Source organism: Camellia sinensis, chromosome 2, assembly GCF_055761805.1.
Source record: "Camellia sinensis isolate YWXY chromosome 2, ASM5576180v1, whole genome shotgun sequence".
Classification (NCBI taxonomy): Eukaryota; Viridiplantae; Streptophyta; class Magnoliopsida; order Ericales; family Theaceae; genus Camellia; species Camellia sinensis.
In genome coordinates, this window is record NC_138962.1 from 170,371,219 (window position 1) to 170,385,489 (window position 14,271).

General features: G+C 36.9%; 1 protein-coding gene across 1 annotated transcript in view; it reads right to left on the reverse strand.

Annotated features, from left to right (window-relative positions):
- LOC114298960 (NAD-dependent malic enzyme 59 kDa isoform, mitochondrial) overlaps positions 1-14,271 on the reverse strand; it is a 17,883-nt gene continuing 3,612 nt past the window's right edge. The window contains 13 exon segments of the mRNA XM_082916122.1: positions 1-361; positions 1,651-1,765; positions 3,010-3,072; positions 6,690-6,745; positions 6,838-6,896; positions 9,934-10,020; positions 10,114-10,185; positions 11,013-11,082; positions 11,290-11,403; positions 11,787-11,880; positions 12,004-12,110; positions 12,202-12,285; positions 12,371-12,474. Of these exon segments, the coding sequence (XP_082772248.1) occupies positions 290-361; positions 1,651-1,765; positions 3,010-3,072; positions 6,690-6,745; positions 6,838-6,896; positions 9,934-10,020; positions 10,114-10,185; positions 11,013-11,082; positions 11,290-11,403; positions 11,787-11,880; positions 12,004-12,110; positions 12,202-12,285; positions 12,371-12,474 (1,097 nt within the window). The 3' untranslated portion in view covers positions 1-289.

A 14,271-nucleotide genomic window follows, 5' to 3' on the forward strand; every position in this document is an offset into this window, starting at 1 on the left:
TACATGAAACATCAATAAGTTTTTGAAAAAACTAAAAAAGAGACATTTTACATGATGTTCATTACATCAATAAGCAGATTTATACAAAAGGACTTAATTAAAACTGCAGTGGCATTATTTTTCAACTTATACGAGCCTTGTCTCTCCAGTTCTGTTCTTTCACCCATATTACTACTCTAGGCATCAAAACTACAGTTGCATCATGAATGGCTGTAGAACGTTGGGACGGTGTCTGAAGAAAAATATCCTTCCCACGCCCGCGCGCACACACAGAGAGATGGTCGGAACTTTATTTCTCATGAACAAGAGGGCTGTAAACTAGATACAACATGTTGCGTTTGACATATTCCAGTGTCTCCTCCTGCATCCAAAATGAGAAAAGCCATAGATTATTAACAACAGTGGCGGCTCCAGGAATCAATGATTAAGTTCTACAAATTCTATAAGGAATATTTTTCACTCTTATCAATATTATATATAACATTTGTTTTCTATAAATTTTAGTGCATTCATACTATTCTTTTTGTTAAAAAAAATGTAATTACAAAAATTTCTACAGTTCCTCTCAATGAATTTCCTTACTTTGGTTGGAGAAATTTGAAGGATATTTGGTGATTGGTGGAGTGGACTCACTGAATTCGTTTTTGAACTTAGAGAAATCTAGTCATCTTTGGGACTTGAACAAATATATAGATGACCTAAAAAAAATTTAAAGGTATGATACTCTATGCTAAGTGCAATAAGGTCTTTTTTTTATAAGTTAATAAGGTCAATATTATCCATATATGATATATATATATATAATTTTTTTCAGTGATTTTTTAATTTTAGTGGTGTCAATTGACTCATACCAATGTATGTGGTGCGACCTATGGGTGCAACAAACAAATGTATTTTATTTTATTAGCACTGGGGTGTCTGGATCAAAATCCAACTAAACCCCAGGATTGCACAAGCGCTCGGCAAGGAGTTTCCCGCAAGTGTACCAAGCCCCAAGGAATGGCTAGCACTTAAGAGGTTTCGGTGGTGCTATACGCATCAATTAGTATACTAAATTAGTGTACCAACATAGTTATGACATTGTCATTTAAAAATTACAACCCCACCCATTATATAAATTATAAAGACCTAAAGCCTATAAAATTCTGACACATCATCCGTTAGTATACTAATTAGTATGCCAATTGATTCATAAAGCATTATTCAAGAGGTTTCGATTCTTGAATCTTGGAGGGGCACATTCCCAAAATCCAAGACCTTGCCACCGAGCCAATCTCTTGGGGTTTGCAACAAACAAATGTATTGATGCAACCAACAAAGTAATCGGTGCAAATAGACAAAATAAATATTTAAAATATATTTTTAAGCAAATTTTCAAAATTGGCAGATGGGGTCAATTAACCCCATACTCTATAGCGTAGCGCTGTCCCTGATTAACAATGAGAATAACTGAATAACTAACTCGCTTAGTTGAGTTGAGTTCAGTATTTCTGAATTGGTTCATTTTAAGGTTAAATGTGAGGTTGCTTTCATTGTCAAATATTAAAGCTTCTTTTTCTCGTCCAGATGTGCTTGTGTGTGTCATGTCATGGCTATTTTTGCAAAAAAGAGACGCATTTTTCTTGTAAGAAAGTCGAGAACTATCCATACTTTTGACATCTACCTGAGCTCTTTGGGTCCCACATCACAGCGTCCTTCTGCCAGTTCTTCGGCAACTGCTGCTCGAACAACAACAGCTCCAACCTCTGCTGTTATATCTCAAATACTGCAATCATAAGTAGGTCATAGCAAAAACAAATTAGTAGAGGTTACTTTACCTTTATTTTACTAATTCATTCATAGGAAGTCCCCAAATGGAGAAATATTTTCTTTGCAAATTTTACAAGACCTGGTTAGGGATATATGATGAGTAGATCCAATTCAGGGATATATTAATGAGTAGATCCAATCATCCAACCCATGAAATCAGAGGTCTGATTTGTTAATTATGGATACTTTAAATAAAGAGAAAAGGAAACTTGATTGTAGTATTAGCCATACAGTCAAAACAATTTGAAAAGGCTTTGAGGTTCACACACTCCACAAGGTCAGAGTCAGATCCAATATCAGTGGGTATGTCGTTTTTGCATAATGCAAACTAACCTGATTAGTGATTATTGATCGTGCTTTAACAAGCTATATCCAAAACCTATTGACAAGAGAACGACTTTCCGTAGGTAATAGGTTGAACCTTACCCACTAGAAGAAAATACAAGTATATGAGCTAGCTATGAAGCACTGACACATCAAAACAGGTGCAATAGCCGTGTTAGATATGTACGGGACATGGACAGGGATAGGGATGTGGTGGGGACACATATGGGATATGCCACATGACGTGTCCATTTTTATAATAATTTTTTCAGACAACACAACAGGGACACCCAAGGTTTTAATTTAATTTTTAAAGCTAATTTTGGGGGTTATATTATAATCCTTGGAAGTTGGAAACGTGGGAGTTGAATTTTAAAATATAGATAAAGAACTCATATCAAACTATCGACAACGCAATACAGATCTAACCACAAGTGCAAAATTGAGAAATTGGCTTCTAATGATCTTTGGAGCCTAACGCAAAAATATATCTAGTCTATGGATAATTTACATTTAGTATTTCTTTATATATATATATGTCAAATTAGTGTTGGTTTTTATTAATTTTAGTTGTTTGTGAATGTAATATTTACGTACATAGAAAACAAAAATATATAAAACAATTATATTTTTTGGTCGTATTCTCACCGTGTGACCGTGTCTGTGTTCTGATTTTTTTGAAATTGTCATGTTTCGTGTCCTTGTCTGTATCCGTATCAGTATCAGTATCCATGCTTCCTAGTGAGCTAGTGTCGAATTGATTTCTAACTATGTATGAAAAGGTGATCCGTGCTTCCTAGTGAGCTAGTTTACAAGTGACTTACAAATATATATATGAAAATTTTAATGTTCCAATGGAGCTAAGAACAACAATACCTTCTCGTAGGAGGATACAAAATAGCACTCTGAATCTCTTTGTTTGTAATATATGAAGCAAGGCTACAGAGAAAAAATATATTAGCAAAAGTTAGCTGATACTGGGTTCAACACCATGCAAACATTTTTCCTCCTCTATCAAAAATTGAACCAATAACTATATAATTTAATCAACAATAAATAAGCGAGTATAAACCAATAATTACAGAATACAAGTCTGGCCGGAGATGGATGCACCTCTAGCCCCAACACTCTTTTTATAGCACTCAAAAGGACTCTTTTAGACCCGACACACCAAACGAACATATGGTCTTGTAAGTGTGGTAGGTAGAGTTGAGTGTGTTAGGTGAGAGTTGAGTGTGGTAGGTAGATGTAAGTGTGTTAGGTGAGAGTTGAGTGTGGTTGGTAAATATGTTTTTCTCTTCTATATATAGGAGAGTCATTGTATACAAACTGAAATCAATCAATAATACAATTCTCTTTATACATTAAATTTTGACATGGTATCAGAGCAAGGTTAAGAAGCTAATAATTCTGCTTCACCGGCGGGTGGCAGCCTTACCTTGGCCGCCCGCCGGACCTCCACACATACCTTCACTCCGCTGCCACAAATTCCACATCTCTCTCTCAACAGTCAGTGCAATCCCTCTCTCTAGATTTAGTATATACAGAGAGCTATGGAGTCTAAGCCAAGCTTACTGAGGAACATTCTGGTTCGACTCTTTGTCTTCGGTGTTCTCATCATCGCCGTCCGATTCGCCTACGTCGTCACCATCAGAGGCGAATCCTGCGATCTCGGAAGCTTCTGCTTCTTTTCCTCGCCGGAAAATCTCAACCTCGTGATCGGCGTCCAAAATCGCAGGTCATCGGCGATCATTACAAACGACGCCATCAACTCCGGTGGGACGCCGTGGTTGATGATCCTGAAACATCCGCCACTCCATTATTGCCCCGGTCTTGAATGGGCTTATGATGAGTTGAGGCGTATCCAGCAAGAGAGCACGTCATCAAGCGAGGCCTCTTACAGTTCCGAAAGATTGAAGTCCATCTCATCCCCCACTTCCTGTATTACGGAGCATCTTTCATGCCGTGTCTTATATTCCTGTTGTCTGACAACGGACATTGGATGTGTTTGCCTTCTTTATCTAATCTGCTACTGCTGGATACTGCTAGTTTTCTCTTTCTCTCTCTCTATGAGAGCCATGTTTGTTTCAAAGCAAAAACACACACAAAAAAAAAAAAACAAGTGAGTGGATCTGACACTCCACTTCCTTTTCCTCTCCTCTTTTCCGTTGCTCAGCTTCTTCAACCCATTTTTTTCTTTTTATTTATTTATTTATTGTTTTGCTTCTCCCACCGCCCAACTTTTGTCCCCCTCTTTTCGTTTCTTTTTATTTTTATATTATTCCCCCCCTCTTCTTTTCTTTAACAAAATACCACCCACCTCTGCTTTTTCAACTCTTTCTTTTATTTTATTTCATTTCCTACACTGATGTTTTTCATCTAATCCATCTACCAATATTTATCTATTTTCTTTATCTCTTGTTTTCTTTCCTTTTATTTTTATTTTTACACCAAACACTATCAACAACAAAAAAAAAAAAAAAAAAAAAAACAAAACAAAAACAAAAAAAAAAACAAAAACAGAGGAAGAAGACGAACTGCACACCAAACTCATTTTATTCATGTCGGGGCTCACCCCGATCACCATTTTACACCAAAAAAAAAAAAAAAACAAAACAAAAACAAAAACAAAAACAAAACAAAAAACAAAACAAAAACAAAACAAAACAAAAAAAAAAACCAACACAAATCGGCACAGTGGGATTTTTCTTTTCCCTTCTCTACTCTGCCGCCGGTCTTTTCTTCTTGCCTCCGTCTTGGGCGGCCCTTGCCGGTGTTGCCTCCGTGTTTCCCACTCCACTGGGCATGATCACTACTCCCTGCTCCTCCACTGCAGAATATGGCGGACCTCCAAAACGGAACATCACGGTAGCCTTCCGCTTCAGCTCCTTATTTTCCGCCTTTAGCACACTTATCTCTGCTCGCGCATCCTTATACATGCGTTGGAGCAGAGCCAGCTGGGAGTTTAACTACTGCACCTCATTTGCCCTACTCTGCAGCCGGTTCGACAAGTTTGTAACCGCAGTCATGGTTTCCATACATGACTTCAATGTATACTGATTGACTTCCACATCCGACTGCACTGCCATTCTTTGCTCCACAGACCGCATCGGAAAGTTCAACGGAGCAAACTCCGGGGCACTTGGTTGAGGTTCCAGTGCCACCGCACCAGTTCTCTCTCTTGTTGACTCGTTGAGGTCGGGAAAGAGGGTGAGCAGACCGCGGGACGACGAAGCCATTTTCTGGGCAACAGCGTGTTACAGAATATTACCGAGTTTCTCTCTCCGACAACGAAGAGTTTGTTTTTCAGAGTTTTTTCTCAGTTTCTTGTCTCAGCCTCTGCCTCGGCCTCCGCCTCCGTCTTGGTTAAATAGCCGGGGCAGCCACGCGTATCGCGCGCCACTTGACGCCAGACGACAAACGGGCGCGCCAGCCAAGGCACTCACGTGCCTCGCCATCATGTCCGGCACATCTTTTTATGACTTGGGCTCGCCTTTTGATGGCACGCCTTTTTATGGATTGGGCACGCCTTTTGATGGCACGCCTTTTGAAAAATTGGGCACACCTTTTGAGGGTGCGACTTTTTAAGGGTCCGACAAGACTCTGTAAACTGTCCCGACATTGATTCCGGTTAGCTCCTTCATGGGTCCGACAAGACTCTGTAAACTGTCCCGACACTGATTCCGGTTAGCTCCTTCAGGGGTCCGACAAGACTCTGTAAACTGTCCCGACATTGATTCCGGTTAGCTCCTTCAAGGGTCCGACAAGACTCAGTAAACTGTCCCGACATTGATTCCGGTTCGCTCCTTCAAAGGGTCCGACAAGACTCTGTAAACTGTCCCGACATTGATTCCGGTTAGTTTCTACAAGGGTCTAGCAAGACCCCATAAACTGTCTTCTACATCGGTCCGACATGACCCCATAAACTGTCTTCTACATCGGTCTGACACAACCACACAGTGTCTGCTACAACGGTCCGACATGACCCTGTAAACTGTCTGCTACAACGGTCCGACATGACCCCATAAACTGTCTGCTACATCGGTCTGACACGACCATACCGTGTCTCCTATCCTGTTTTATTTTATTTATCAGTTTACTTTCCTGTTTTGTTACTCTCTCCAAACTCAAGTTGGTTAGTTTCTATCCTCCTTGAGTTTGAGGGGGGCTGTAAGTGTGGTAGGTAGAGTTGAGTGTGTTAGGTGAGAGTTGAGTGTGGTAGGTAGATGTGAGTGTGTTAGGTGAGAGTTGAGTGTGGTTGGTAAATATGTTTTTCTCTTCTATATATAGGAGAGTCATTGTATACAAACTGAAATCAATCAATAATACAATTCTCTTTATACATTAAATTTTGACAGGTCTTACTTTATTCTTTACTTCACATGACTCACTTACAACACTATAGATATGGCAACACACATGATGACAGTAACAAGTGCCACCTCATTTAATGAGGGCACAGTTAACAATCCAATAAGAATGGATGAGCACGACACTAATCCATAAAAGGCTATGTTAGAACAAAGAATGAAGCTGTCAAATTGTGTAATATATACCATTTAGAAATTGCTTGCGACATTCCATCTGAAATCAAATGAGCACCTGAGAGGAGCTCCCATCCCAATCCTGAATCAAGTCAAAAAGGTTTACGATAGTAGTCATAAAAAACTAAGCACAATATATCAGTGACGTGAACATTAGCACTAACCCAAGAAATAGATACATGTTATTTGCTTGATTTACATGACCCACTTTTCCATTCCCTGACAACAAGTATATGATTGGCAAAGGTCAGAGTAATTGAACACCACACTAAGTAAGACAGGTCTAGCATTTGTACTCTTTTAAAACATTTGGGAAGTGTATTTGAATCCTTTATTTTATTTTGGGGATCTTTGGTGTCGTTGTAACTTGGTTTTGGGTGAGTGAAAATCGATTTAAACTTGTTGGGATTGTTGGTTCACGCTTGCTTACGTTGAAAAGTTGTTTAGGAACTTAGAAATCTTGTTCGGGGGTCGACACCAATCTTGGTGGTGTCGACACTTGCCTTTTGTTGTTGGCCTTAAGGGTCAACACCAGTTTGGGAAGCGTCGACCCTTGTATATTGCAGAATCTGTGTGTTAGTAGCTGTAAATTAGTGTCACCCTTCCTGTCTAAGGGTCGACCCCCCTTGCTTGCTGTCAGATTGTCTTTTCTACCTGAAGGGTTGACACCTCTGCCTGAAGGGTCGACCCCTGCGTGTTCTTTTTTCAGAATTTTGGGGTTCGAATGGGCCTTACTTTTGGGGGTTTTGGACTTGCCCTTTTTATTTGACTTTAGGGAAATTTTCTACTACTATAAATAGACCCAAACCACTTTCCTCTCATTACTTTTTCTCCTCTTTTCATCTTAAACCGTGATTTCTCTCTTCTCTCTCTAAAACTTGACTTTTCGCACCTAGATCTCTAGATCTACTCACTTAGAGTAATCTTTTCACCATGGTCCTTTGAGAAAGATTGTAGATCTCGTCAAGGGCTTCCTTTTGGTCAGAATAGTTCGTGGTTTCGTCGCCGATGAATTTTGGGTTGTCATCTCTTCACATCAAGAGATAGGGATTTCTTTGCTCCTTTCCAATACTTCGTCTATAGATAGATAAGTGGTAGATTTTATTGCATAAAAATCATATTTATTATGGATTTTCTTGAAAACCAGGAAAAGGGATCTAGAGTTTGATATTTGTGATTGGAGTTGTTAAGTTGTTTGTTATTGGGTTATTTGGGAAATGATTTATTATGTTTGTAAAGAGAGGGAGGAAAGCCCTAATTTAATATTATTGATATAATGGATTTAAAAGGAAGGAAGTTGAATAATCTTTATATTTTACTAATATGGGTTGTATAATTGTGTTTATTTCAAAAGAAAATAAAAGGAGAAGTAACCACGGTGTTGGTATTATTTTAGTCTAATCACGTGAAGTTGAGTTGAGTTATGGTTTTGATACCAATGGAATTGGTTTTGTAAAATAAAGAGGATGGATTTGGTTTTGGTTTTGTAAAATGACGAGAATGAATTCTTAGAAAACGGTTGGAGTTGTGTAGATTGGAAAATAAAGAACAAGTGGTCTTTTTGAAAGAAAATGAAGTCATCACCCTTTATAAATTAATAATGAACTTGAGGTCAGATTTTGAAACCTTTAGATATTATCACTTTTATTGGACTGAAAGTCTTGCGAGAATTGGATTGTTGTCCCACGAGTATTTAATACCTTTACTTAGAGGTTTTGTCATTGGTCATCGGTGGAGGATGACATTGTTGTGTTGAAGAATATCGTGTATGTATTATGGATTGTTGTCCTGCGAGTATTTAATACCTTTACTTAGAGGTTTTGTCCTTGGTCATCGGTAGAGGATGTCATTGTTGTGTTGAATAATATCATGTATGTATTACACTTGTGTTATTATGCATTCTAGTATGTTGAGACAGTTGGGAATGTGCTTGCGCTTCGAATGAGAGGTACCATTACCTTCCAGCTAGCGCCTGGAGAATTGGCCGCGCTTAGAATGAGAGGTACCAATACCTTCCAGCTAGCGCTTGGAGAACTTGGCAGAGGTACCATTACTTTCCAGCCGGTGCCAGGTAAATTGGCATTTCGTTATGGAAAGGTGTATCCTTGGCTTGGCATTTTGTTATGGAAATGTGTATTCTTGACTTGGCATTTTGTTATGGAAATGTGTATTCTTGACTTGGCATTTTGTTATGGAAATGTGTATCCTTGGCTTACCGTGCTTAAGGTAGGTAGAGCGGAACTTGTTTATCATTATTGTCTCAGTATATTTGTGTATATTATGGGTTATGATGGTTATGGTTCTGGAAGGCCGAGTTGCCTCATTTGTTGAGTAGATAGTTGTTGGTTCTTTGTTATTTTCCCTTTGTACTGAATGTATATATGTAAAGACATAAATGTGTTGGAAACAGATTCGTGTTGGAAACGGACGTAAGTACTGTATTGAGATTGTGAATAATGTGAAGGACATCGGATACTTGTGAACATGTTTCAAAAAGGCAAATCAGGTGTACGTCCTGAAAGTGGGAGAAAACGTAATAGGCTTTGTGAAATTGTTTTCAGGAACTTGTTATTGTCATATGAATTTTGAAAAAGGTAACATGAAGAAAGAAAAGTAAAATGCTTATGCTGTTGAACGAAATGAATGATTTGGAGAAAAGTTCCTATATAAGTATATTTCTGTATAAACCGTCACATTATGAATATGATATGATTTAAAGCATTCATGATCATAACTATCTGTATGTTGTTATTGTTTAGGATCATATTGGGATCCCTACTGGACTTTATGTTCATCCCACGTTGGTAATCCTTTTTCAGGTGAACGTTGAGAAGGATTTCAAGATCGTGGATCTTCTTTATGTGTTGGCCACGGGGCCTTTTATTTGTAGGCAGAATGCCATTGATGTAAAATGGTTTAACCCTTTCTTTTAATTTAAAAGATGTAAGCCTACGGACAATTTATTTATTTTTATCTCATGTTGCATTCATTTCATATTCGAATGAGAGAACCTTTAATGATAGTACTCGTTAATGTATTAAATTTCTGCACATGATCTCTGAAATTGTGTTATAATTAAGATTTGATAATGGTATCTGTTGATATAAAAAGTGGGGCGTGACAACAGGTATATAGAAACTACAAAACTGTTGGTTGCATTGGCTACATAATGAGAGAGCAGAGTGAGACCAATTAATTTATTGATACTGTGCAAAAAGACTCCACAACAATTAGCACCAATATAAAGAAACCATACCAAGGTCAACATTTTTGAAAGGGCTCCCGCTTGCAAAAACTATATTTTCTCCAGCATGATTGAAAGCATCAACAGCAGTGCATTCAGCTGTTCCAGTTAACATGGAAAGACAATGTTCAATAGAGAAATAGTGCATTCCACAATAAAATACAGATAATTTAGAGGGCTTGAAAGACAAACCATTCACCGTCAGATTTGACATTGCAAAAATGGCAGGTTTAGGGAAATCTGACTCTCGCATGGCCTAAAGCACTTGATTTATCAAAGAAGACATACCCTTTACCAAGCTCAAAAAGAGGATACACTTTGCCATTGTTGTGCTTAGTGCCTTGCAGCTAGACACTAAGTGGCGAATGGTTTTTCAAACATAACCAGCCATAGTTACTTATCAAGTAATAGGTATTTCAAAACGAGATCTACCTATACAGTAATGGTAATTTAATTATGAAAAAGGCCAAATTTGTGCATGAAAGGATTAGTAAATTAAGGAAAAAACACCCATAAAAATAGAGTAAACAAAGTGTCGTTAAACACAAGAGGATAGTTAAAAACAACGAGGGTTGATGCAGTAAGAAAGAATGTAATTGCCATGGATTTAACTGAGGAATTGCTCTATAGAGAGCATTTTGGGAAAATATTCATGTAGTCAATTCCAAGAGGTTGAAATTAGGTCTTTGTTGAGTTGAGCCAAGTGGGTTTAACTAATAGTGATAACAGCAAATGACATCTTGATGAGGTATGCTCCTTTATCCTAATAATAAATAATTGTAAGTTTTTTTTTGTAAGAATTGGATTATTTAGCAGAAGTTGGGAAAAAGTAAAATGATAAAAGGGTTAATGAAGACCATCTCTAAAAGGTATTGCCTACATCTAGGAAACAAGAACAAACAAACTTGCAAAGCAAAGGAGTTTCGGAGGGGGAATGTTAATGTATTTTCCGCAACTAATACCATTTATCAACAACTAACCAAATAAATAGTACAGAACAACATGCCTTCCAAATAAAACTAAGCCAACTTCACTGGTTCATTATGCTTCATTTGAAAGTAATAAAGAACAAAGCAAACTTAAGGGGCTACCCACCTGCTCATTGAAGATACCGCCAACTCCAGACAAACCAAGAAGCACATGAGGCTTCACTCTTTTAACCTAAACAAAATCCATTCCCCGCAATTAGTTTTTCTAAATTATGAAAGCATACACAATGTTTTGAATGATAACATCAAATATCCTTGAGACAATTGCATGTACCCAAGAAGCAAGCTAAACAACCAAAGGTTTCTTTTCCACACAATATCAATCTATATCAGCCCTGCATCAACATAAGCTGCCAAAAAACACTCCAGTAAGATTTACCACTTCAACGAGATTTGCTCCCTCCCTAAGCCCCAAACCCTTGATCTCCCCAGGGGTTTTAGCAAATGGTGTAGCTGCTGGATCAGCACCCTCCCTTTCCGTTGTAATGAGACCCTGCATTTAAAGCAGTACTTCTCAAAAAAAGATGAACCAAAAGTCAAATGGATGATTCCCCGAAAATGTAAATGAAACAACAAAGTTCAGATTGCCATATTATGAGTTTTTCTTCTCAATCCAATGCAGATTCATTCCCACTATTCATTCAGTTACATGCAGATAAGTAATTGATTATCATTACTTTGAAAAAAAGGTGAAATTCAGTTGATAACACTAAAAAAAAAAATCAAAAAATCTCCTTCTTTACAAATATGTACAAACATATGTTCTCCACATTTTATTAGAAGATAAATACCCAATAACACATAATAAAGGCTAATACGGTAATTGACATTAGGAACAAAAAAGTTAGAGAGCAAGCAATAGCTGTAGAACCACACATCTTTATCAAGTAGGAAAAACTGAGGACTTGCTTCAGCTCCTGCCATTCTTGAAACAGCCTTTGTAGCCATGTTAAAAACATCAAGCCCTGCACTGAAAGACAGAAAAAAGAATAAGAAGATGCAACTCACAGCTGATATTACCAACCACCCTAAACCATAAAAAAGTAACAATCAAACCAGGAGTACAGCCATTACAGTTGAACTTCGTCAGTACCTTCCAGCTCCAACTACAACTATCTTCTGGTTCACATAGTCAGTCAATGCTCGACCTTATGCCCTTACGCTTCCAAGCAGTCCTGCCAGTGCAACACCAGCAGTTCCCTATACAACATGATGACAAGCGACAAAAATGTCATTATAATAGAGTCACCCTTAACAATCTTAAAGTACTTTGTCTTATTATATTCTTCACCTGCATGTCATCATTGAACATGCAGAACCTTTTTTGATACCGTTGCAGTCTTTCAAAAGCCCACTTCATTTGAAAATCCTCAAACTGATAATATTCGCCAAGCATCAAGTAATCAGTATGATATTGGTTACACATCAAACAAGATGGCATATTTCTGAAAGAGTTAAACCTGCACAATAGCCTTGGGCCGACGGGCGTGAATTGCCTCCATAAATTCATCAACAATTGATAGATACTCCTCTCCTTCCAACTGAGGGTGCCGAAGACCCAAATCTGTCAAAGTAAAATCAAGTGAAAATAAATCCTCATGAAGTTTGTTGGAAAAAATGGGTTTACAACCAGTTATGTAGTCTACTTACTCTGCTTAAAGACTTGAAAATATGGAGAACGAAATAGAGTATATTCAGCATAAATGAATGTTAAGAATGGATAAGCATGAATGAACTTCAATGTTTAAAATTGTTGGAAGTCCAACCTAAGGTGTTAGTAATGAAATTTAACAAGGGAAATCCTACTTCATACAAGTAAATAGTCACTATTTTCAAATCTGAGAGGTTCATGATGTCTTTCTTACAAAATGAGAAAAATATGAAAATAATTGACAAGAAACAATTGTAAACAAGAAAAGATTAGACTTGAAACCTTTGTGATGATGGAATTTAAATGGAAATCAATATTACAACACATGGAAGTATAGTCTTTATTTATTTTATTTTATTGTTTGATAAATAATAAACAACTCCATTTGAATGATAATAATTTGGTTGTAATAACTAGACACTCTTGGGCATTATATGTACACTTATGTACAGTCAGATTGTTTCCATAATTCCGTGGTTTCTATTTTCAGTGCATTTTCGTTTCTAGTTTGTTTAGGTAAGGTCATCCTAAAAAACAAAGATATATATGCAGGTACATATCTAATGAGGTGATTCATATTTACATCTCTAGTTTTGTTAGACTTTAACTTCAAGTTCTGTTGGATCTAAATCTGAATTCACACCATAAAGAGTAATATTAAATAATTAAATCTTAGAAGTTTTATCCATGTTAAAGTTGATTCTAAGTATTAATTATGATTATCTTTCGAAAGCACCTCTGGATCTGCAATTAGCACCCTCACAAAATGAAGTGCTTAATTCTATCAGGATACAATGGGTATGCTTGGTTTGTGTTTGAGAGATGTGTTTTAGAGATAAAAAGTACGAAAAGTTGTTTGGTTTGGTTTTTTTCAAAAGATATTTTGAAAAATTATTTTGAGAGAGAGTTTTGGAAAAAGTGATTGATTTGATGTGTGTGAGAGAGAGATTTGTTTGGAAAACTCGTTTGGTTTACAAATTTTGAGAAATTTTTTTGGAAAAATTTGTTTGGTTTGATTACTTTTAAAAACTTATTTGTAGAGAAAATTTCCCAAAAATTTTTCAGAAATACAAACCAAACGAACCCAATGTCTTCTAGTTGAATTTAAGTTAAGAGAAATGAAAAATATACAAAGTGCTACATCCACTTCTATATTTGTTTGATTATATAATCTTTTTCAAAAAAATTTGTATTGTTGCTTTCATCAGCAAGGACTTTAGCAGTTCTACCAAAACCCATTTCATAGTCACTAAACATTTGCTACATCATAATTTTTAATATAAAGTCACACTAAGACAGTCAAATATGGCCTAGGACAGGTTGCCCGACAATCAAATTTTGAGTAATTTTCGGAATGCATTAGATCAATCCATATTTTTCTATTGCTTAATAAACAAAAAAGATCCTATGCTATCCTAGTCACTTTGTCTCAAGTACATTACTCAATCAGGGTAATTTTATTTACGTATATTACATAATCAGCACCAATGAAGCTTTATAGTCTAATTGGCATAGTTCATTTGCATAGTACCCTCAAAAGACAACAAATACTTGTCCAGGCTGACAGCAACTTTATTTGACAAGAATATTCTACCGAGAAAATTTTTCTAAGTTTCATGGAGTTCTCAGAATGAAAAGATATGAGCATGTATATCTCCATCAGCAAAACACTTTTATTGTATAAGCTAGATAATATTATATTTACAAGGG